General features: G+C 41.1%; 1 protein-coding gene across 7 annotated transcripts in view; it reads right to left on the bottom strand.

Annotated features, from left to right (window-relative positions):
* NCKAP5 (NCK associated protein 5) overlaps positions 1-26490 on the bottom strand; it is a 410016-nt gene that overhangs the window by 223720 nt on the left and 159806 nt on the right. For all 7 annotated transcript variants that reach the window (XM_075092891.1, XM_075092890.1, XM_075092893.1 and 4 more), the window contains one exon: positions 8458-8521. In XM_075092891.1, coding sequence (XP_074948992.1) covers positions 8458-8521 — 64 coding nt within the window. The remainder of the gene's footprint in view (positions 1-8457; positions 8522-26490) is intronic.

Genomic DNA, 26490 nt, shown 5'->3' with positions numbered 1-26490 from the left:
ACCCCGACCTGACTGGCTTGATTAGACTGAGGCGAATTTGGGGAATCAGTATTTCTGCACCATCTCGTTCTCTCTGCCTTGCTTTAGCCACGCTTTACAAGAGAAATCAGTAAGAAGCCCAAATCACTATGAGGGCAACTATAATGCACCCCACAGAACCCCTGGAAGAGCTGATAAAATATGGAAATGACAGAAAAAGGTTGGAATTGTTGCAATGTTTTCCATGTTCCCAGAACTAACACTGTAAACAGACCTTTGGGATGGAAGTTACAGTGCTGGTAAGTATTATAAATTCTACACTAACAGTTTAACTACTGGCCACAAAAAAAACCCAACAACAAAAAAAAAAAAACCCACAAAGTTTTCTTTTACTTGTAATATGCTACTTTCCCCAGCTACTTCAAGATAACAGTTGCAATGCCAAGTGTATCACAGCAGTTTCACTACTATTAATCTGTATAAATGTACCTTCCTAGTTAGCAAAAAATTCAAATTGTTGGCCCAGTGCATACATTCACCCTTCCTCTTCAGAGCCTCATAGGTTGTGACTAATTCTGTTCTAGCTGACATCCCTTTCTTGCACGAGATAAAACCCAACCACAAATGTTCTGCCTCTCCAGCCTGCAGATCGGTGCCTCTATTTAGGTCAATCTTGCAAAAATATTAATCCAGTGAGTGTGGCTTCCTCGAGTCAACTCCTGCCACTGCCTGGAGGAGCTCAGGATTGTAGAGCTTAACCTTTGATACGAAAATGGCTGCAATTCACTGTTATTAGTGCATGGGCACATCACTCCTATTAGGTGGTGAGGTGTTGCCTGGAGCGGGCCACATCTGTTTCTAGTCATAAAGCGGGATTTGCTTCATGCTGAAGCCAACTGCCACTCCGATATTACATACACCCATAGATGCTATGAGACTGCATGTGCCCTTTCTATACTTCAACAGCCCCTGCCTTTGTTATCTAATGTATAAAAGGCAATTTCTACTTCAGGGTAATTTAGTTGATATGACATACTTTCTACAGATTGCCTCTGTTTTACTTTCAGACCTTATATAAATGCATTTTTATGTATTTATTTTTCTGTGTTCAGTGATTCTTACATAATTCTATTTGACTCTTTTTTTTTATGTCAGCTAAATACTTGCAGAAACTTGTTGAAGAGATGTACTACTTTGGTGAGTTCCAGCTGAGAGGCAAAACTTATTTCCGCTCCTTTGGATATAGCAATGGTCTTCCTTACAGTTACGGTGCCTACAACAGCATCCTTAGCAAGCAGAGCAAGAGAACACCAAAACCAAGGACGGAGCATCACTGCCTTTGCAACGGCAAGTACCAAGAGCCCCTTCAAAGTCCTGTGTATTTTCAGATACTGCGGCTAATACCTTCCAGCTCCACAAAACCTAAATCCCAGTGAAGCCAAAAAGGACTGCACTTCCAGCACGCCACATGTCAGCTTTCCACCAGGGCTGTGGAGGTGGGTGTTGTTTCCAATGGCTGCAGCTCCCTCTCCTGGTACAAAGCCAGAGCCAGGGAGCCCACCAGCCGGGGGAGCGGCCAGCATCTTCCCAGGCGCGCTCACACAACTCCTCTTACACTTTAAACAACGACAGAATTAAGGTGAATTGATTTTAACAATTTATGGTGGAATTTATTGAATAAACCGGACTCTGAAATTAGGAAAGAGTAACATAGGCTTTGACAGGCAGACGATTCTGAGCAGAGGCAATCGGGCTCTCGACACTTGTTTCAGGAAAAGGGAGCAACCAGGTTGATTTTCTGCATTGGAAAATGACTGTTGGAAGGTCTCATCAATCTTAAGTCATAAGGAATCCTTATATTCATAAAAGCATTAAAATACAAAATCTGAAACTATCTACATATTTACAAATTTGAAGTAAACCTCAAAAAATACACAAACTAAAAAAAATATCATTTATTTTAAACCCACTGAAGATAAAACTGCGAAGTTGTGAATGAGGGCATTTGGCCTAATAAAGTATGAACGATTAATGAGGTCCAGGATCATTAAACTAGGCTTGTAAAGAATTTCAATAATCATTACAGATGCTAACTACTACTAATGTCACTGGGTTTCCGTGAGGGCTGTACAATGAAGTTTCTAAGAGAAAGGAGCTAGACAGCACGACAAGCTGTGTATAAATACACAGCTTCACAGAGAAGACATCAGAAGGGTCAGATTGCTTCTTTCTGGTTTAGGATATTTAATATTCAAAGAGACATTTTAAAATGGCGAGCTTACCTCTGCCTCTGCTACTTTCTAATTAAAGCAGAGATAGATGTTTTTATAGACATAGGAACCCAGAAGTTGGTAAAGACAACTTAGCCTTTTGTACCTCATCTTTAACACTTCATTTATTACTAAATATCATCTATTTTTGAATGACCCGGGTGCTTCTGCAACAACAGCCTTCCCAGCTGCTGGAGGCGATGGCAGAGATTCATCACGCTGGTGACAGAAAGCGCCTCCATGCTACCAGCAATACATTGTGCTGCCATCTGTAAGACCCCAGCTCAGCAGCAACCTCAGGATTCCCCCTCCTCCATAAAAACAAGGTACATAGTGCAGATGTTAGGACCTGGGCCTCTGAACATGCTGACCGTGCTCCTTACCAGAGGGCTCCCTTCTAGCTGATAAATGGGGCAGCATTAATATCAGCTGTGGTGCTGACCACAGAGCCGGGATGGTGGCCCGAGACAGAGTGCCCTGGCAGTGCTGAAGGTCAGGAGAGGTAAATGCAGCTCCCAGAGAGGTGCGGAAAAAACACCATTTCCTACGATCACGGGCTGCCCCTATAACCGTGCATTTCCAGCTCCCCACAAAAAGAGACGGAGATTTCGGTTTCTATTTTCAAATTCATTTCCCTCAGCTCAACAAAGCTTCATCAAGCCAGGGTCTGATCTCCTCATTCTCCTCGCCAAAAACTAGCACCCACATTAGAAGTCTAAATTTGAGTGAATGAGCAAACAACTAAAATTACATACAAAACACCCTGGAGTCTGGAAAAGCAGAGAATATGGTCAGACTTTCTACCGATTTTAATGCAATTTCAATCAAGACCTTTCCTGCACTTCAACACGTCCATCTCCATGTGAACGCTCCAGTTTGGCAGCGCATGATAAGGAGAAGAGGCAGAGATCTTTTCAAAGCTGATTACATTACAACTTCGGTTTCAATCTGGTTGAAAGACCAGTTTGCACTTCCCGTGGTTTTGTAAGAGGCTGTTACGTACATCTAAACACATTACAGTTAAGAAAGTTGTAACAAGCAGAAGTGACTCGGTTCCTAGTAATAATGGGATATCTTACTGACGCTGCGATTTTTTTCTGCCTTGCCTTTTTACCTCTTCCACTCTATTTAAAAACTTGCAGTCTCTACTGTTTTATAGCAAAAAATGTTTGTAAAGCAAGAATTGTGCTGATCACATCAAAACTCATTAATATAACTTGTTTTTCCATTATTAGCGCCATCTGAGCCTGTTGAAAGCCTTAACCAGGGCTTTAATTTTTCCACAGAGAGCTTTAAATTAATTAGTGGTTTACATGCTAACAAAGAATCTGATACATTCATAAATCAATCTAATGCAGAAGGATTACCAGAGGGTGGAAACCTATTCAGTGGGGACCTCACATTCACTTAACATGGTGGGTTTTTAACAAAAGGGTGCAGGTGTGGAATAGACGGGTACCGGGAAGAGCCCATGATAATCACTTTGCATCACTTAAAGACGCAGCAGGACACATGGTAAATCAGAGCCTAGGGCCCACCCTAAGTGAAACCCATGTAGATATAAAAGGCAGCATCACCCCACTTTAACCTTCACAGCTAAATTGCCAGAGTGGTACAATTTCTTTTATGTAGGTTACAGGCCACTGAACTAATGGAAAATAGAGTAGAATTAAAGGACTTGGATGCAGAAATACAAACTAACAAAGCTTATTTACATATATGTTACACAAGGTATCAAATTAAAAAGTTAACATTTTATCTGGGCAATTATTAAATGAATCCAAGTTATTAAAATATGACATAATTGTACATACTTTTGGTTCATTTTAGGTTTTTTATCTAAGTTTCTGCTAACACAACACTTACTCTGCCACGAGAACTCTGCTATGTAACTGGGGCAGCATTCTTCTCATGTTTTTCCTAACCTGGCACTGTTCACTGTTAAGAAAATTTCACATAAATGAACACTTTTCCTTGTGTTTTCTGTGTCCTAAAGGTCCAAAGTCATGGACTTAAAGTTTCAGAAAAAAAACCCAAACACAACAAACAACAAAACTTTGATGACTAAAGCAGTTTTCAGTCTTTACTATGTTCTGAAGTAAACTTGTGATCTAATTTGAAAGCTGCTCATTTTAATAATGGCACCTCTGTCACCACAGACACCTGCACAGTCTCCATCAAATGCTCTAAGAACTTTCACATATTAAGTGATCATCTTTTCCTTTACGGAAAGGTGAAATATCCTTGATGAGTCAGAAGAAACATGACTAAGAAAATTGCGAACATTCACATTAAGAAACTAAAGACCATAACCCGCAGGAAGAGCCACCCAGCAATCTAGGCTCAGTGCTGCTGAAACTTTCAGTAATGCATTGGCAGTAGAGTAATTGTGTGTGTTGATAATGAATAATCAATATTTACTGATGGTGGTTAATAAAATAAAGAAACCTGAGCAACTGTCAGGTATTCACAGCCTGAATTTATTCAGTTCTCCTAATTCAAGTAATTTATAAATACATACTCACTCAATCCTATATATGAGGCATCAAATTTTCCATATAACCATATGGAAAAAACATATTACAGGTTATTCATATATTTTTGGTGATAAACATTTATCTTGAAATGCAGTTGCTTCACTTAATCTTCTACGGTACCTTCCAGTAATTATCTATTTCCAATAATAAATCAGTCATGAAAAATATAACTCCAGGACATACTAAAAACCACATTTCTTACAGGGATCGCTGTGGGACAGACACACTGGTATCGCAAACAGTATGTACTGCCTGATCTTCAACCTCAGCTGAAGTCTCTGAAAAACATCTCCTCATAAACACTCACTTCATCATCACTCACCATGTTATTTATACAGATGTCAAAACCCATTTTTGAGCAAAAATACCACAGCTTAAACAGTTTCTACAGCACATGCTCCATATCTATTTTTTGTTACTGATTTCATGTACACATCCGCTTAGCTGCAGCGGTTCCTGTGACGGTGGGCAAACCTGAGCACCAGGGACCACACGCAACAAGGCCACAGCTGGTTGCAGGTTATGGCAAATGCTAACCAACAACCCCCCTTGCAGGGAAGCAAATCCTAAATAGCATATTCTCCCTTTGATTTGTGCTGGGAAGGCAATAGGGAAGAATATCCACAGATTTCTCACACTGTGATCAAAAAAGGTGCCAAACGGGAAGCAGGAAGGACAGCGCAAACCCTCTGCACCATGAGTCCCTCCAGCACACCGGTGGCAGGGCAGCACGCATGGGGACAGGACAAACACTCACTCACCTACTCTGCTCACCCTAGAAACAGGCATGGGTTGGCACAACATGGTCATCCCTTACCCTTGGGACTGCAAAACCAAAATAAAATATATTTTTTGAAAAGAAGCAAGAAATGTTAGTGCCGTATTAAACAAGGTGCCATCCTGCAAAAGGCTTGCATGATGTTTTGCACAGTTCCCGGATGCAGGGCAGCAGCGTGGCAGCACAGCTCCTCGTGCTCTCTGCCCTCTGCCTTGCTTTACCCTGGTATAAGAAATGCTCTCCACGACACTGAGCGAGGCATTAAAGGTAGCATGTGGCATCACCTGTGCCCTTCCCAAATGAAGCAGTTAGCTCACTGAAAACCTTCATGTCAATCTAAGTAGCACAACAAGCAAAAAAGAAAAGAGGAGTAAGTAAAGGCGATGAGCTAATTAGTGATTAAATAAAGCTGTGGCCTGTCACTGACTGCATTGGCAGGGAGGCTGTGGGGGGTGCCATCTCTTTTATCCAGAGTCACAGCCGGTGACAGCACAGCAAAACCCCTCGGGCACCCTGCAGCTGGTCGGTACCACTGCCTGGCATCCTCACCGCCAGCCCCAGAGGACTCCATGCCATCTCCAGGGGGATGTCCATCACACCAAAAAGAGCAGCACATGCAATTTGGTACCCTGTGGGCATGCTGCTGGCTGCCAGCACTTCTCAGGAGAAAGCCTTGCTGCTTGCCAAAGGCTTGCTTGCTCAGAAACCCTCGCCGAAATTTTGCTGTGAATCTTTCTAAAGTATTTGCCCTGAAACTGGTTCCTTGCTACACACCCTGAGAATGCAGCCTACTGCATTACTTCATCCCTGGCCTCCCCTGTGTTCAAATACTCCATCACCTGGACCCTTACTGCTCCTGTACTGCTCACAGCCAAGCAAGTTCATTAGTGTTAATTAATGACTGCTGTGTTTCATATTAACATCACCACTTCTGAGCTCTGAGACACAAAGAAGTTTCCATACATCAACAGCTTCAAAGCAATTGTCTCTACAGGTGCACTCCTCCTCGGCTGTAGTTGCAGGATAATTGTCGAAATTACCCCTTGGGGAAGAGGGGGGAAAGTACCTAGTATTTACCTTGGGGGAAGATTGCACTCCTGGAGAGCTACCTATCAGCTCCTAATGGGTTACAACACTCAGCCTCTCAACAAATTATACAAAATTACACTCTGGTTAGCGGGGCTATGTGATTAATCCCACCAGCCCATAGTAAAAGGCACAAGTGTCTGACCCTCATGAGATGAGGCCACAAGGTGAGTGCATATACCAAAAGCATTACCAGGTCTAGAAGGTTAATCAATATTGCTCATTGCATTAAGTCTTGAATTATTCTACACTCAATATATTATTTCTGTGCCTCCAAGGGAAAGCTAGTTCAAAAAAAAAAATTATAGGAAACATTTCAAATAGAGTAAACAGCTCTCCAGATTTTGAAAATCGTTTACACTGAAAACTCGAATGCCACTGCAGATCCAACGCCTGATCTTTGCCTTTCTTCCTCAGGCAAAATTCCTGCTGGAGCCAGCAGGAGTTTTATCTCAGTCACAGACTCTTGGATTATGGCTTAACCTGATATACATTTGTTTCTCAGTTCCTACAGGACTTCTGCCCCAATAGACATAAAACATTCCCCAGTGACCAGTCTTCCCAACTGCTTAAACCCTGTCTCAAAGCCTGTTGGTGGCCAACCCAGCCACGCTGCAGACCCAAGGGCAGGCGCGTCAGGGGTGGTATGGGATGGGAGAGGGCAGCGCCTTCCACAGCTGAGCTGGGCACGCAGGCAGGGCTCAGGGCAAGGCAGCAATATCTGCCTGAGCAGACCCCACTCGTCTTCTTCCCTTTGCTCCCAGGCATTCAGACCCCCCAAAAGCCCATGTCCCAGTAGAGCTCCCCACAAGGCACCACCAGCTCTTCTGGAGCTGTGTGGGGCCATGGTGAAAGCAACAGATTCATGGCAGGTTTTGCTTACCTGCCATTTATGTGGCTCCAAATATAATTTCATGTATTAATCACTAATAACGATTTGTAAGATGCACTCATAGGAGGCAGGTGGGATTTTAAGGACCCAGCATCACACAGCTAACAGAGCATCTGATCGCCAGAGACCCTTTACAGCTTCTCTCCACTAAGTTAAATGAACTTTGGACCAAGTTCTCTCACAGCCAGCTATGCAACTCACTCAAACGAGCAGCAGTTTCGCGAGTGTGTTCAAAGGGACTGGTTTGGGTTTTAAGATTTTTGAACGGGTCTGCTTTATTCCATGGAAGCCTAAGACATTTTATCTGAAGACAGGGACAAACAAACTCCTTAACAGATGGGAATTGTTCCTTAGATATTAAGTAATTAAACACAATCAGCACATGCTGGCTCCTAAAATAATTGTTTTGAAGAGATAAGGCACTCTATAAATTGAGATTTGTGGTTAGCCAAAAATTTGCCATTTCAACTTCTGCTCACAAGCCCAATCTCATAAATTGCTACATGAAAAATGAAGATGTAAGGAGCATTACATGATTTACAAAATTATCAGACTGAGGTTTTTTTAAGCTTCCATGCTTGTATTCTTCCATTTTTCTGCAGTTGGCTAAGATTTAACAGGCAAGTTAATACACTGCATTTTGATCTGAAATTGCCTTTCCGTGCTTGCCTTGCTTCCAATTCCAGTAAGCACCATCAGCAAGTAAAAGGACACAGCTTTTCTCTACCACAGCTCTTCCAAGGAAGCCAAGATAGAGCCCTGAGTTTCCTCAGATTTATGAATACATTGTTGGCAACCCATCATTATGTCCAAGAAGCCTTAATGCTCTGGTGACGATCTTCAGCAAGACAAAACGCACCTAAGGCCTGAAGTAGTTAGACAAGAATTGCAAAGCAGCGAGTTGCTGCAGCTTACCATTGCTCCTTCACTCTTACTTTGTGCAACTTCTCGCTGCAGCCGAGCCACAGACAGCTTCTCCCTATGGAAAGAAAAGCATGTGAATAGCAGTTCATTTTTCACTGGCGGAGAGAATGCACCGCTTCCCCGTCGGGGTGGCATTCCTGCACATCGCTCGGGTAACCCCCCCAGCAGACCCTGCTCTCCTCACCATGTTTCTCTGCGATATTTAGCGGGTGCATTATTGTTTCATCTTGTGGCAGTATGACAGAACTGTTAATAAATCAGCTTAATCTAAACATCATTTGCTCCATTCAAACAACAAAGTAGCTCATCATGGTGGTGATATGGAAACAGACTGTGCAAATCAGATTGTGTTATTTATTTTCCTACAGCCTTGCACATCAGCTTTATTCTGCACTATACCAACACAAGTTCGAAGGCTTTTAGATTATCAATAAATGTATGCATAAAAATGAAATTTAAAAAACTATTCTGATCCTAAACATACTGTGCTGCATTTTGTAACTACTGAATTATTTGATTTTTTTTTTAATTAGCCTTTTTCCTGTAAGATCCTTGCCCAAATGTTTGGCTTGATTCAAGTAGCAATTAATTTGCTTAATTAAGGATTTGGCGATCACAACACATTTTCACCTGAAAAGTTGTAAGAAAGGAATAAAAGTAGGGTTTTAGTACGTGTAGAAAGATATTTTCACAGTGTATGGTCTGGGAAAACGTAGCAGGTACCAAGAATGTGAACTGCAAAACCTAGACAGTGGAAGGTGGTGCAGGAACCGACCACTGCAGGAGGGGTACAGGAAGGGAAGAATTTGCTCGGAAGCTCAGCAAAGCAGAAAATACTTTACAGAACAAGTGGGACTACAGCAGCCTACCATAAATTTAAAAGGATTTATGAAAAACAAAGACACTTTTTCAAATAGGCTATTTTTAAAGACAAATATCTATTTTGGAAAGAAAAGCACCCTGCAGAAATATCAGAGGAATTTATCGGCACATGAAGAATTTATTAGTACACAACGAAACACAAATTTGCAGATGAATAAATTATTTACAAAAGATGATCAGCTTTGAAAACTTCCAGCAAAAGGATTTTTAAATCAGAATGTATCCATGATAGAGTTTGAAGTTTTCCATTTCCTCGTGTTTTGCCCAGAAATTCTACTTGGTCTAATTGGAAAGATAAACCCGAATCATCCTAGTGCAGCATCCTGGCACTTGCCTGGCATATTTAAAATCTCTGCCCCCGTGACCACTCCATATACTGTAAATGTAGAAATGCCAATGGCTCAGGCCTGCTGAGACATGGCAGCAGACAGGCAGCGTCTGCCTCACGCAGCTGCGTAGCAGCTACTAAAAAATACTACTACTGGTAGTAGCAAAAGCCAGTGCCGGCTGTTCGAGGGCCGGCAGGCCCGGCCTCGCGCCGCCTGCGAAGGGCTCCAGCCAGGAGACCACCAGCCATGCCGCCCGGCCTTCCTGAGACATCTTGAGTTCAGGAAAGAAAACCTTCCCGCTGTGCACTGCACTGAAGTATACAAAGTCTTGAAAGTGCAGAGACACATCTCCCAGCTCTCTCGCTGCAGAGAAGAGCAGGGGCTGGAAACTCCCGTCCCCCAAAACCTGCAAAGGTGCCCAGCCAGGGCTGAGGGAGGACAAGGCGGCCGACGATCTCCCCAGGCTCTGGAGCCACTCCTGTCACATTGACTGGGTCACTCATCCAGAATGTAAAGCTAAATGCTCTACGATATATTATTCCTGATCTTGCAATAAAAGTAGCCTTTAAACCACTTCTGTGAGCCATTTCTCAGGAACTGTTTCTGCTGAGGAAGATCCACGTGTACCTTCCTAATTACTGTGGGAATGACAGGACTCACGTCACTCCACCATAGCTCAACATATGCTTGGGTCACCAAACCAGTCCACCCTCTCTGTTTCAGTAAAAGACATGTTATTTAAGCGAAGTCTCCCCAACAGTCACCTGCCCCCGCATGCTTGCTGCACCCCACAACACCCCCCGCGCAGCCAGCTGGTGGCACGCTGCAAGCATGGTTATCAGATTAATACCAGGCATAGCTAATGTTGTGATTTGTAAACATATACGATGTTGAAACCACTGAATATTGGCAAAACCTAAAGATATGGCCACAGCCCAGTGGAAGTTGCATTTGTGTTACTCCAGCATGGTATCAAAATCGCCTTTCGCACACCTGAAAAATTACTGAAAATTGGGAAGTGGCATTAGTACATCATTGACAGCCTTAACACAAGTATCCTAAAACCAGCTTCTAAAAGACACATACCGCCCTCCCTCTCCCTTGTTCAGATACCATCACAGGCAAATTACAGAACTGGTTAATTCTATTTTAAGGATTTAGTTCATCTGCTGGAAATAGCCCATTGCATTTTTGAACCGCTTCAGCACCCTAATATGTTTCAGTGGAAAAAGCGAGTATAACCTTTGAGGGGGTTTTGACTTTTTAATTGCAAAACAAATGCCTAAAGATATTTTACAAGAAAAGACAGGGGTAGGGGAATAAACAAACAAAAAGCCCCACAAATCACTCCTCCATACACTTCCTGCCAGTGGTCTGAAGAGATTTATTTAGTTATTCCTCCTACATGAGGAATACTCCTACTTTCCTCTCTCCATGTTACCTCCAATATGGAATCAATTCCACACTCATTTCTGGAATCCTGGAATTTTATCAGAGTAAATTCCATTCGAGCTCCATCTGCAAAGAGGGCTCCTCCTAACTCTGGGTGAGGATCCTGGCTGAGGTTCAGAAAGGGCTTCCTTAACAATTTTTCCAGTGAAGGAGAGCAAAGACTGACATTCTCATACTGTGTTTATAACACTGCTGCTATTAGGAATAGAACCACTTGTCAACAGAAGAAAATGAAAAACCTGACTATCATGTATGAGGAAAAAACTGCGACAGTGGATACAGAAGAGCCATCTGTTCCAATGATGTCTAAAAGTAAGTCATCTTTGAGGCAAGCAGAGTCTGTGCTCCCACTTCAAATAGGTCCCACAGCATCTTCTGCCTCCAGCCTGCATTCCCCAGGTGAAGGAGCTGTGCACTCACAGCCAGACCTGTGCAGATGGTTACCTTCACCCAGGCAGGACACGTGGCAGAGTCTCAACTTGCCTCTGGACCACAGTCATCCCTGAGATTATTCCAGGGAGTTTCACTGGTGATGTACTTGGCCCATCACCCACAGTGAGCCGATTCCCACCACCTCTGTTCAAACGTATGCTGGTATAACGGGTGAGAAATGTGGTCAGAATCCTGTTATGAGCCAACAGCATTTAACACCAATTTGCAGTGTTGGACGTTTTCATATGAGACACATGACAAAAGAGAACAAAGACTGTCATGTCTAAGCACAACCAAATAAACCCGTTGGTTACTACCCCCCCATCTCAGGCAGTTTTGATTAAGACAGCACCTTCAGCGACTATTCTCAGCCCCTATTTTTTAACACAGTGTTACAATTGGATAAGCATTTTACTATGACTGAGCTGCAAAAATAATAAGCTTTTAGCTGCTTTAGTCTTTCAGATGTTTCAAATGCAAAGAATATTTGACATGCAGCTTCAAAGTTAATCTTGTTTTTTTAATCTTTAAATAAGAGAAATCAGTACCGTTACTTTGTTGCTATACAGTTTTATTTATTTTTAATCAAGCATGTTTCATCCTTACAGTATGATTAATTAACAAAGTTAATTAGCAGCTACAGCCAATCTGCAAGAAAACAAAATCTTCTCTGAGGATTAAAAAAATTAGAACACGTTCATTGAGAAGGTCTCATGTTCTCTTTTGAAAAACCACCAAATGATAAAAGGTTTACAAAAATGCTCTTTGAAAGCACAGTTTATGCTCTTAAGTTTGAATATTTGCATTGTAAATGGCAAAACTCCCAGCCAAGGACTTTGTGAAGAGATAATTAAAGGAGCCAAACAAGGATTCAATTATATCCTTTCCAGATGGAACCAAGTGCACAAGTAGTCGCTGTGTGGATGGAAGAAAGGTACATTTCAAGTCTCAGTATCACTAGTAGATATTGCGGTAGCTTGTTCAAAAAAAATAACAGTTTGAGGAAAGCCCATTTAGTCCAAGAAAAACACAAATGTGCTAAATAATCCTGCAAATTCTAAACTCCCCTTAAACTAAAATTTCTCCTTCACTCTCCCTTCCCACCAGTTCAACTCATTCAACTACCAGACAAAAGATCCTGCATCCCATGAGAATGACAGCTAACCCACACAGCTCAGGGCTTCACTGCAAAACTGTGCTGCTTGAACTTCTCCCAGTCCACGGGGATAAAGGTAGGTAAGTCGATGCAATCACAAGCCCCCACCTATCACATAATTTTGAACAAATGCTGATATTTTTCCTGATCTGGTAAGAGATATTCTCAGATCAAACAAAACAATAAAAGCTACACAGGATGAGTGAAAGACTCCCTTTTTTTCAGTTCTTCTTTATATTGCTATTTTACATTGATACAACAAAACAAAAAACTCTAGCAGTGAAATTCAGCTTCCCAAATTTTGAAAAAAGATTTTCATTTTTATTTTGAAACCTCGTATTCAGAAGCTCTTAGATACAGGGCTTTGCTGCTCCATCTTACACACAAAGGTATTACTTAAAACAGCCTCTGGATAAAGTTATGAAATAAAGATTCCCTTAAAACGTGCTGAATTATACCCATTTGCCAAGATCTCAGCCACAGCCAGGATATATTTTCAGTGGTAAACAGTAATTTTATGGTTTTAATGAAGAAAAATAATTTTATAGTTTTAATGAAGAACACAGACTTCAAAGGAATGGAAAATGTCTTAGCAACATCATCTGAAACTTCAGTTAATGCTTCCGTGAACCTTCATCCCCATGATCCACTGGGAAGACAAGGGCTCTATCAAACCCTGCCATTGTCCTTTCCTGTCACACACAGCAGCCCCACGACCTGCCAGCAAGCATTGACAGGTCTTGCATTTTCAACATCGACACATGAAGATTTCAGACTTTTCTTATTTCCTTTTTCCTAAGTAAATGCTTACTTTTGTACACAGGGAATGAAGGTGGACAAAATTTAACAGGTATGACAGCTCCCAAGTTAGTCATTTGTTTCTCTACTTGCCTTTTTTTTCCATGAGCAGGAAAATGTTTTCTTCATGTTTCATCCTTCCTTGAAACTTTCACTCCAAAGTGATTTCATTTAGAAGAGGTCTGTTCTGCACCACAAAATGAAGCCCAGCTTTTCCTTTCATTTTATAACTTACACTATTTGTAAAGCCATAAAATCACCACTTGACTCACTGAAAAGTCAAGCTCTGAAAACAGGCTTTTCACATTTGTTTTATTTTTGGCGATTGTGCCCAATCAGAGCAGCCAAGCTATATGCCAGCAAGGCCTTCTGTGTCTTCTGCAGGCTATTTTGTAGCAGAGAAATTCAAACCAGGTTTTCCACTCCACACTATTGGTGTGAGTTTCAAGAAGTGAATAAAAACTCTGTTCATACAGGGGAAAAACAGACAGAAAAATGACACAGCCAGACACAAAATCTGAACTTGCAAGGTATCCCTAACCACTGTTCCTTGGAACTAGTCCTTATGTATCACCTACAAAAATTATTTCTCTATAACATTTTCCCTCCCCATATCATCACCTGTCAGCATGGCATCATTTTTCAAACAAACCAGAAAAAAACACTACTAAAACCATTAAACTCATATTCCAGCATGGTGCCAACCCCGAGGGGCAGGGCACTAGCTTGTGCCGAGTGCCACAAGCCTGGCTTCCTCCAACTCCTGGTTTTCCAGGGATGTTTCCCATCCGATCGCTGACCAGGCTTGACCCCGTCGAGTCTATGAGAGCTGACAAGGGAACAGCCGAGGGTGGAAGGGCTGCAGTGAACTAATGCGCCTCTTTCAGCTCCTATTGCAGTCACAGTGGTTAGTGATGCTGCAACCTTCCTTCCTACTCAAGATCACGTACAACGAAGGCATTTGGTGCTTTAGAAACATCAGCATCGTGCGCATTTTGAAACTGCTCTTTTAGAGTCACAACAGTTTAACTAGATCTGGCAATAAAAGAGTCATCTTGCAAAAAAATATTCATTGCATATTTAAAGCTGAGCAAAGTACAAGCATTATTTAATTATTTTTACAATAATTGCAAAGACAGGCGTTACAATAAGGGAAGTGCTAATACTGTCAAGCAGAAGCAGAATAGATATGATGAGCCACCAGCAAGGCACGGGCTCCTATTTATTGCTAATTTATTTGTATTCATTTCTGAATGAAAGACAAGCATACAGAAAACATCATTTACACTAAAATTCTCTTCTACAAGACATAATACTCCCAAATGCAGACAAGCAAAACAGGTAGTAATTTACTGAAACTGTATTTTCTTTGGGTGATGCTAACAGTAGGGGAAAACACTCACCCAGGATTAATAGCTATAATCTAAAATATATATCAGCAATCCCCAGGGGCTCCTCACCAATTTCCAGCAGATTTTAATGTATATGAATTCTGAATTAGAAGTTCAAAGAAGATCCATCTATTTACTTTTCAGAAGCATCTGGACAAGACATGAAATACAAAAGAAATACCATGGAAGAAGATCCTGGGGTAACACAGGCCTGAGTCACGTCCCTGGTCAGAAAGGAGGCGGCAAAAAGTGCTGTAAGAGAGAGAGGAATGTAGTGGGGGCAGAGCCTTCGTTATAAAAACAAAAAGGTTGCCTTTGGCTAGGAAAGAGGGGCAGAGCCATGGCAGAGAAATTAGAAAAGGAAAGGTTATCAGGAGTCCATGGCAGATTATGACAGGATTGTTTTCATGACAAATTACTCTCTCAGCACCAGCACGGCAGCCGAGGTCAGCTGGGCACTTGAGCAAAGTAATTCTCCTGCCCTAAGCATGTGCATGGGGATGGGCGGCAATGCATTTTCAACAGAAGCATCTTCTCTCACATTGGCAATCTTTATTACTTCATTGACGTTTATTGTTTTCCACCCCGAAATTATGTGTGCCAGACTGTACACTTTAATGATTCACTGATATTTCAGACAACATTTCCAATACATCTATTTCTTAATGTTGGGGTGTCTCCTTCCACTATTAGTGCTGACTGCACAACACAGCTCGCCTCTCAAATTCTGTATACCTTTGGGCCAACAGTATCAGACACAGTTAGAGAGGTCTAGCCCCAAAGTTTAAAATCTTGGGTTTTTTCCCTCTCAAGCTTTGAGATGGTTTTTAACCTCAGTAATGTAGTAAAGCCAGCAAGTAAAGAGCAAAAGCTTTTTAAATAGACTCCTTTAAATATCATTCATTAGTAACTGCTAAATAATTAGAATGACAATAAATAAAGCTACCAATCCCCCTTTTGGTTCCTTGATAAGGCATGGAGGCGGTACCAATCATCACAATCAAAGAAAAAAAACAGGCCAAAAAGTGATTCCTTCCTCATGACACACACACTCAGTTGTAGGATAAAAGATGAATGTCTGTATGACACAATGCCAAATAATCAGGATAATTATGAATTGTACCAAGCAATCATTTTGCAAATCTCCTGGAACATCTCACTTACAACCATTATTCATGAGATAATCCATTTGGTTGCAGTTTTTTTCAGATATATTCCTCTGAAGCTTTTCTTTTGGGCTGAGATTCCAGGTGGAAGAAGAAAATGGGTAGGGAAAAAAAGCTGAATTTTTTAATGAAGCACAGAAATGGAGGAAAAAAGTTAACATCTTCCTAATAATTTCTAAAGTTTGTGGACAGTATTGAGAGATACTTAAAGTTTTATTTTAGAAATCAGCCCAAACACAAAACAGTAAACTGCAGCAGGCAAGGGAGTTACATCTGGCTATCAACTTTAATGTAATATCAAGTATGAAACATCAAACACCTAAGTGCCAAGAAATACCAGATAAACAGCACTACAGTAGTGAACTCTGAAATACATCTGAAGTACAGGTTTTCACATCATAAATTAAACAATCCATGCATTATGTAAACCTTGCATTTATCAAAAAGCATAGTTAAGGTTTAGGCAGGGCCAAATTCTACACAGATATGCTCCCTGTTTAAACCTTCTGATTCGATGTATCCCATGAACTACTAAAATGCACTACTACAAATAAATGAGCATAGGATTTGTCCCACAGAATTTGTTATTATGAAAAGCAGTACATTAACCATAAACCTTATTGTCGCTGTTTTGCAATCCACACTATGAAATACCCAGCAAAAGCAATTTGACAAATTCACACTGTTGTAGTTTGGAATTTCTTGACATAAGTGACTGATTTATCAATTTTTATGTTACATTAACAGTAATACTTGTCTTTAATGCTGTATTATTTCTGCCAATAAGTTGCAATCAAAAAAGCATACAGTGGGAATTTGTATAATTAGGCAAGCTGCCAAGTTCTTGAAGACTTATCGTCATGGAAAACCTCAGTGTTCAAACAGGAAAAAAAGAAGAAAAGGACTAACAGAAGTCAGTTTGGAATATTAATTCAACAAAAGAAACTTTAAATTCTTATATAAGCAGTTGTTGCACACAGATCCCCATCCTTTACTGCAATAATGACGGCTTGCTCTTCTTTTCAGGTGCTATTTTAAAATAACTTATACAAAAGAAAGTACCTGTTTTAACAAAAGCCTTAAATGCTCCAAAATGGTAACAAATGTCCTTCTGAGAACTCTTGCACAGTACAATGCCTACAGTTAGCACTTTTCTAATTAAAACAAAATAGTAGCATTTATTTCCTTTTTAACATCATCCTTAGAGTCTCTGTATCATCCTTATGACCTTCTCCAAGCAAATTTTACACTACCACCTTTCCCTTCTTGTACACTACTAGTCTGCCTTCTGTAGAAGGGTATGGTCCAGCAGCTCCATTTCCTTAAACAAGACCATGAGACAGCAAGACAGGTTGCTGAAAACCTCCCAGTTTAGCTTTCTAGTGCAGCTGGGTTCAAAGCAGATAATGAAAGAGGCACAGGGTCATTGCTACGTGACAGTTTGGCCCACGGGAGAAAGACAAGAGTTTAAGTCACCGCCTTTTACTCCCTCTTCTTTCCAACACACACGATTGCCACTCTTCATTTCACATGCCTGCAAGATGCTTTTCTGGTCCTGATCCCCAAATACACCTGCTCTCATTGCTGGAAGTAATGCTGGAAGCCAGTGGCATTTGGCTGTTCAGCAGAGCTGACATGGGCCTGGCAACACATCAGTCGCCAACACACGGAAGATGCTGCTAAAGCAGATGCCACTTTCGAAAGAGTCAGATTTTGATTTCTGTGACTTGGTGAAATTAAAAGTAACAGCAGTGATGTAAATACAGCTGCTCTCTCTGCAAAGCCATTGAAAGATTTTTTTCCCTTCTTTTTAATGCACATTCAAGAAAGAGGAGATAGAGCAGGGACTAGAAAGAAGCCCCTGTGTGTAAGGGTACTTTTCACATCCTGCCTTTCTTCAGCACATCATTCAGTACTTCCACTCTAGATCTCAAACCAGCCTACTGTTGCAGGTTGTGCACTGCTGAGCCATCAGGGAAATCATATCTCTTTCTCCTAGCAGTGTCTTTCAGCTTTTGAGTGTATAAATTTTCACATGGATGTTTTGTTTTTAAGCTGGGTCAAGCCTTTCTCCAGACTAGTTGGAGTCTCAGTTCTTGTGTTTCTAGTTGGGGTATTCTGTATGGTTTGAAGTACTAGATCCTTACAGCATACAGATATATACTATTTTTACTGCATTGTTTACTTGTGTTAGTTTTTTTAAAAAAATAAATATTTGGAATCCAGAAGACGTCTCCTGCTATATGAAGAATTCTCTGGATTGTAACCCAAACAGAATTAGCTGTGAATCCTGAATCCCTTCAGCCATTTCTAGCAAAAGTGAATTCTTTTTTTACTAAGCCTGGACTTAAGATGACCTTGAAAAATTAAAAACAAAGGAAGAAACAAGCAAACAAGATATTTTTGCAAAGGACTTGGAAGTTGAGCTAACAAATCCCCCAATCACTGGTTGCTCATATATATTTTTTCTCTGGAGATTTGTCACAGGGAGATAATGTGCTGTGGAAATTCTTTTGAAAGGATATGCATCTCCCTAAAGGATTTTTAATGAGAATTTATTGCTCATGAAAGATTCAGGATTGGCAGCACTTCAATCTTCAGTTAATGATCTTTGTTTATTAACATAAAATGCATCACACTTAACAGGAGTGTAACTTTCTCAACCAATGCATCAAAGCACGAAAGAATTCTCACTCCTTCAGTCTTATCCCCTCAGGCTGTCTGAGAGGGTGCTAGATGAAATTTATACGGTTGGCCTCGAAGAAAATGAAGTCAGAACCCCTGTTTCACATAAGGCTGGAAATTGTGGAAACATTTCTTCATAAACTGAAATTACCCAGACATAATTTAAGAGCAAGAAATGGCAGCAGACTGACATTACTTCTTGAAGTGTCTATTCTACCCATGCAAAGTTTTACCAGTATTGGAAGATCTTCGCTTAGTCCCAATTGTAATTGCTCTTAAATTCTGTGGTTAACATTCACGCAAAATGCTGATTCCACATGCTGTTACTAAATTACCAACTTCTGAAACTCACCGAATCTGCAAGAGTGATGAAGGCTATAGACAACTGGGTCAGTAAACCGGAGATCCCAGAAACACTCCACTAAGCCACCCCTTGTACTTCTATGGGCAAAAAACAAAAAAAGTCAGAAGTGCATTTCTTCAGAAAAAAGGACCAAATGTAGAACTGAAGAAAAATGGGGTGTAGGACACAAAAACCAAATACATTGTTTGAGACACTAAGCCCAACACTGTTTTGGGCACTAAGCTCAACCAAACTCTTTAGATCCCACTGCCTTCTTCATAACTAGCTTTCCTTCTGCTCTGCCCGAGTGATACATCCAGCCCTCGTCTGTTTGTGAGAACTCTTAGAAAAAGATTTTTCCCCCTGTCCTCTACAAAGGTTTTCAGTTTTGCTCTTACAATTCAAAGAAGCTATCTGGTTTTGCTTCATTACTGGTTGACCTCTTACCTCTGTTTTCCACTCCTTTGTTCCCAGATCATCACAACACATTCCTGGTATTCTTTGTAATCTCTTTTTTTGGGGGGTGTTACATAGTGTCATGTGTTTTTATCCATCCAGAAAGCCCACAGCATGAGGACTTCTGTTTTTCTTAACAGGCTGCACTTACCATGTGTTTTCACTCTCTGAGCTACGCTTACTGCACACTCTGTAACCTTCCAGCTGTCACTCATCTCCCATTCTAATTGAACATTAAAATACCTTGGAAAAATCACCCTCTTTTTTTTTTTTTTGTGGACAAGGAACAAAATGAGAGTGATTTTATTCTGTTTCGCTCACTGGACTTCTCTCGACTTTTTCTCTTTATGCAATTGTTCAATACTTAAGTATTCTGGCACAAATTGCTAGCAAATCTGCAATGACCTTCCACACAAAGAGAAAATACAGAAGAGAATCAAAGTAGTTCAGGAAGAGTCCTTTTCTCCACTGCTTAATTTGTTGTTGTTGTTTCTTGTAATTTCACTTCGCACCCTCAAGAATAAGAATACTATTCTATTAAGACCCAGAAACACTGCTCAGTAAGGCGGACATGTTTCTACTGGGGACTGTCACCATTTTAAGGCCAGAGGCAGCTGGAACTTGTATTAGGCCCCTGGAGTAGAATTTTGTGCCACAACCTATCTTTGCTTTCCTCTACCAACTCACCCGAGGGATGAGAGAATTTCTTCTCACATCATTTCACCAGAAATCAAATAAACTGAACAGCCAGTTGCCATATACACCTTTGGGTACAGCAGCAGAACAGCAGCACCAATTGCCATGGGTATTACCTGCACACCTCTAGACTAAGCACTGGGCACAGGGATTACCGAGCAGTAACACAGAGTATTTTGTAGTGAGAAAATCATCAGAATGGGTCAAAGTATACGCCAAACCACTCTATCAGATATATATTAAAAAATATAGGTGCTTTCTGCACAAGGGAAAACTTCCACACGTAAACTACATAGCTCCCGTATTTGTACTTCTAAATATCCGTTCTGTGATGCAGCGTACAGAAACCACACACAGGAGGCTGCGGGTGCCTAATGAGAAAATGTAGCAAAGGGAGTGTAGTTAAAAACTAAATTAATGTATACAAGACAATTTTTTTTAGTACACTTTGAAGCAACAACCAATATGAGGGGGAAAAGGCTACCGAATTGACAGAAATATGGTTTGCAGCATACAATTTAATAATTCATCAATACTTGAGCATATATGCTGAGAGACGTGCAGTATTTTCCATGTTTACAACATTGCTGCAAAATTGGCTACACGATTTTACATGTGTATATCCGTGATCTCTATTATTAAAAGCATCAGTGCCTCTAGTCAATCATTTGAATTTATACTGTAGTAGTGAAAAAAAAAATTAAACCAATTATGAAAATAATTTCAGATATCCATTCATTTTCTTAATTCTGAAAGTAAAAAGAATGTTTTATCATTCAAGGACATTTGAGATAAACTCTGCCAAGACCACCTCTGTAAAATTATCCATTTTTGGTAAAAATGTAAAACGGATGGTTTGTAGTTTAAGAGCAACAGGTCATTTAAGGACATGCAACAGTTGGTTCTCAGGCCATCTGCAAACAGTCACTGGCACAAACGCATCACTCACGGCACACACTTCGCGTCAGCGCAGACCCTGGAGGGGCCTTCTGATGGGACTCCCAGTAAGTGACAGATAAAACAAATGAAATAGTTATCTTTTGAGAGCATTTCTCAAACATCTACATAAAATATATTCTGGATGTACCGGTAGGCAATATTTGCCACTTAGTCTTCAGATGCAGGAGCGTGAAGCTGTTTATTGACTGCAAAGATTTGGAGAAAGAAGGTAATTGAGACTGTTCTATAAATCTCCGTAAACTTCAGTAACCTACTAGTTTTGTGAAGAGACAATAAAAGAGGAAAGCTAATAACAGGGAATTCCTTTTTATTTTTTTAAAGTGATACCACAACAAATTTCCTTGGAAAAAGTATAAACTGCTGGGCTTCCCTCAGTCCTCCCCCAGGCTACGGGACATGCTTCAGTATCCCTCAAACATAATAATTATTTTTTTAAATATTCTAAATAGTGTAATAATAAATATTCTCTAAACCATGTCTCACTATGCTAGGAAAAAAAAAAGCCAGCATGTTGAAAATCGCTGTGAAGTATCCTTCAGTAACCCAACTCATGAACTCATATTCATGCAGCCTTACAGCAATAAAATCAGTTCTATGCTAATGATATAATTGTTTCTTCTATCACTCTGTCTATAAAAGACTAGATAAAGCCAAAGGCAGTGGCCTCTGGCTGATAATGTGTTTTGACAAATTAGATGATTAACTGGAACCTCAAGCTCGAGCTTCGTTGTCTCAGTAGACCCAAAAGAAGCAAAGAAAAGACGTGCTTTTGAAAGGACGCGGATCTACAGGGACCCAGCCTAGGCCGGGCGAGCTACTCAAAGAGCATTATTTGTACTGAACCAAACAGCACTGGCATGCACACAGGCTGATTTTAACATCGAAATGATAGCTGTCACTTTAAATAATGGCTACAGCATCTGGTAGTATATGCAAAATGCTTTCCAGTATGCTCAAGTGGAGATGGGGAAACTAAGTTATCAATGACAGCTTTACCACATAATATACCAGTCTAACACTTGAACACTGAAATCCAGAGCACATCAGAAATATCAGTGGAGCAATGACAGTATTTTTGTGTGTATTTATGCAGCCATTTAAATTCACATACAGCCCAATCACAACCTCAGTGGTTGCCTAGGAATGAAACAGAAGACTGACTAGCAACAGGCACAAGATCCACCTGCATTGCTCAAGTTGTTTAACTGAGCTCAGTTAAAAAACTCACGTGTGGAGACCTGAACTTGCTTCAGTACAACATCTTTAAAACCTGCTCTCTGAATATTAAATGAAAAAACACTATCAGATGAAATTTGGGTACTGTATATCCTTTCAGCTAGTACAGCTCAACAAAGTTGAGCCAGAACTGTTACTTAAAGCTTTTCCAATTATCTGTGATGTGACTGAAAATCCTATATGAAGAAGTATACTGATATGTTACAAGTAAACACAATCTAAAAACCTAGCTTTCTGTTTAAAACTTGAATCAGGGAAGCAAATGCCTTCAGGAAACCCCAGATAAATTAAACCCTCTTGGGGCATTTCAAATTATTTTCCCCAAAGACATCAGCCAGATCTGCTTCGTCAATGAGGCCAGCTTCTCAAAGCTCACACAGTATCACTTTCAATGTAAGTTCAGCTTCAGCAAACAAGTAATTTAGAAGATACAGGTGAATAAGGATTAAGATGTGTTAGCGTTCAGGCATCTCCAAATACATTAAATGTATATTAAGAAATACTTAAAATATTAACTGTCCAAAGCATTAAAATGGAAAGATTTCCAGGAGTTCAAATGTCAACCAGATGCTTCAGCAAATCTGCATTTCTCCAGTTTCCACAATAACAGGTTTTGAAACCAATTTGATGTTTGAATAAAGCTCCTTGTCATTTTTCGCAGCAGAACGGTTCCAGTATTGTACCTGGGTAATGAACTGTGCTCTGAAACGACTTAGAGTCATCACCACAGCCAGCTACATCACCTTTAGTAGGAAGCAAAATAAAAATCACACACAATACTCACGTAGCATCACCACAAGTATTTCCTCATTTACAGAACCAGGCAAATGTCAGTTTCAAACTAAGGTATTGATTATTTCAAAATTTAATTCCCCAGTCAAAAGCTATACTAAGAAAATAAAGCCAGTAAAGGGCATTTGCCAATTAAGTAAGTGCACCTAATCTTGATTTTAACTTACTTTGATATTAGAGATCATAAAACTAGAACTACACTTTAAGTGCCTGTGTTAATAGAGTAGGAAGAAAAACAGCCATACATAAAATTGGTGATAAACTTTGTAGATAAATCTCCTCTGTCATTACATGCCTTTAATTCATGAGATCAAAACAGCTGCCAGAAAATACATACATAGGCATTTGGAATTTTTGCTGCTTAAACCTAAGTTACACATATACCTTAAATTCAAAGGATCATAATGAGGCTGCAATAAGCACCTACTTTAACATCCACCACCAGTAATTGGAATTTTCTTAGAGAAATCCAACAGAAGCAACCTCCTCGATACCCAGGGTTCATTAGTGAAACTGTAACAGTGTTTCTACTTAACAGTGTTTTACAAGAGTGCAAGAAGAACTGGAAGTGCTTTTATATACAGAATATGTGTTACTAATGGTCTAAGTTTCTATACAGGTGTTCGGAGCTTTTCCAAACTCAGGGGATCAATACCTAAAAAATGTTTGCACTCACTTTCCTTTATCAAAGTCCCCAAAGCAGAACATAACAGCTTCTCCTTTTTCATTGTGCTGCAAAAACAAGTGTATTTTGATATGCTAAGATACTTCCATGTTGACGTATTTTTCTTAATGAGATATTGTCTTAATTAGTCTATCATTTGGAGGTTACCTAGAAGACATGTTAAAGATTTTTTTTAGTGAAGCAGAAAAAAACCATATGGTTTTTGTTTGCATGTTATTTCTTACTATAAAACCAGTACCTGCTCATTACTGCACATCCCATAAAAACAGTTTTCACAGTTGACACTGAAAGCTGTTATCATCTAATTTCACATGGAAATGAAATGCTAGGATTTTATTCTGCCACAATACCCACATATTCATCCCTTCATTAAACGTTGTCAGTGAGAATGCATGACCAAGACACAAAAGGTCTTGCTTTACCCTGCTCCTGGCTCTAGCAATAAGGTAAGGCTTTGTACCAGCAGCTCTTCCATCGGTCTCTGTCTGCGAAGTTCTCACTCAGCATCAATACAACATCAAAATGTGTTAGATGATTATACAGCTATGTCATGATTTTAGCCCATCCATGAGCTCATTCATCGACTGGAGAGCCAAAGAGTCATCAGTAAGATCTGCTCACCCTTTAACAGTCCCATATGGCCAGTGTGGAAGTCTAATAGAGAGTGGAGGCTAACAGTAGACTACTGTGGCCAGAATGAAGTCACTCCACCGTTGAGTGCTGCTGTGCCAGACATGCTAGAACTTCAATAAGAACTGGAGTCAAAGGCAGCCAAGTGGTATGCCACAACTGATATCGCTCATGCATTCTTCTCAATCCCTCTGGCAGCAGAGTGCAGGCCACAGTTTGCTTTCACTTGGAGGGGCATCCAGTACACCTGGAATTGACTGCCCCAGGGGTGGAAACACAGCCCTACCATTTGCCATGGACTGATCCATAACGCATTGGAACAAGGTGGAGCTCCCGAACACCTACAATACATTGATGACATCATCGTGTGGGGCAACACAGCAGAAGTTGTTTTTGAGAAAGGGAAGAAAATGTCCAAATCCTCTGAAAGCCAGTTTTGCCATAAAACAAAGTAAAGGGACCCGCAGAAGAGATCCAGTTCTAAGGAATAAAATAGCAAGATGAACGTTGTCAGATCCCAATGGATGGGATCAACAAAATAGCAGCCATGTCTCCACCAACTAGCAAAAAGGAAACCCAAGCATTTTTAGGGGGTTTGGGTTTTTGGAGAATGTATATTCCAGATTACAGTCTGATCATTAGCCCTCTCTATCAAGTGACCCAGAAGAAGAATTTCAAATGAAGCCCTGAGCAACAACACGCCTTTGAACAGATTAAACAGGAGGTAGTTCATGCAGTAGCTCTTGGGCCAGTCCGGGCAGGACAAGATGTAAAGAATGTGGTCTACACCGCAGCCAGGGAGAATGGCCCTACCTGGAGCCTCTGGCAGAAAGCACCAGGGGAGACCCGAGGTCGACTCCTAGGGTTCTGGAGTCGGGGATGCAGAGGGTCTGAAGCCCGCTATACTCCAGCTGAAAAAGAGATATTGGCAGCGTATGAAGGGGTTCGAGCTGCTTCAGAAGTGGTTGGTACTGAGGCACAGCTGCTCCTGGCACCCCGACTGCCAGTGCTGGGCTGGATGTTCAAAGGAAAGGTCCCCTCTACACACCATGCAACTGATGCTATGTGGAGTAAATGGGTCGCACTGATCACCCAGCAGACTTGAGTAGGAAACCCCAGTCGCCCAGGAATCTTGGAAGTGATCATGGACTGGCCAGAAGGCAAAGACTTTGGATTATCACCAGAGGAGGAGGTGACACGTGCTGAAGAGGCCCCACTGTATAACAAACTGCCAGAAAAGGAGAAGCAATACGCCCTGTTCACTAATGGGTCCTGTCACCTTGTGGGAAAGTATCAGAGATGGAAGGCTGCTGTATGAAGTCCTACACGACAAGTCGCAGAAACTACTGAAGGAGAAGGTGAGTCGAGCCAGTTTGCAGAGGTAAAGGCCATCCAGCTGGCCTTAGGCATCGCTGAACGGGAAAAGGGGCCAGTGCTCTATCTCTGTACTGACTCCTGGATGGTGGGAAATGCCCTGTGGGGCTGGTTACAGCAGTGGAAGCAGAACAACTGGCAGCGCAGAGGCAAACCCATCTGGGCTGCCGCATCATGGCAAGATATTGCTGCCCGGGTAGAGAACCTGGTTGTGAAAGTACGTCATGTGGATGCTCACGTCCCCAGGAGTCGGGCCACTGAAGAACATCAAAACAACCAGCAGGTGGATCAGGCTGCCATGATTGAAGTGGCTGAGGTGGATCTGGACTGGCAGCATAAGGGTGAACTATTTCTAGCTCGGTGGGCCCATGACACCTCAGGCCATCAAGGGAGAGATGCAACACACAGATGGGCTCATGATCGAGGGGTGGACTTGACCATGGACGCTATTGCACAGGCTATCCACGAATGTGAAACGTGCGCTGCAATCAAGCAAGCGAAGCGGGTAAAGCCTCTGTGGTATGGGGGACGACGGCTGAAACATAAATATGGGCAGGCTTG

The sequence above is a fragment of the Phalacrocorax aristotelis genome, chromosome 5 (assembly GCF_949628215.1).
Source record: "Phalacrocorax aristotelis chromosome 5, bGulAri2.1, whole genome shotgun sequence".
In the NCBI taxonomy this organism is placed as follows: domain Eukaryota; kingdom Metazoa; phylum Chordata; class Aves; order Suliformes; family Phalacrocoracidae; genus Phalacrocorax; species Phalacrocorax aristotelis.
This window is presented reverse-complemented; position numbering and strand designations above follow the sequence as displayed.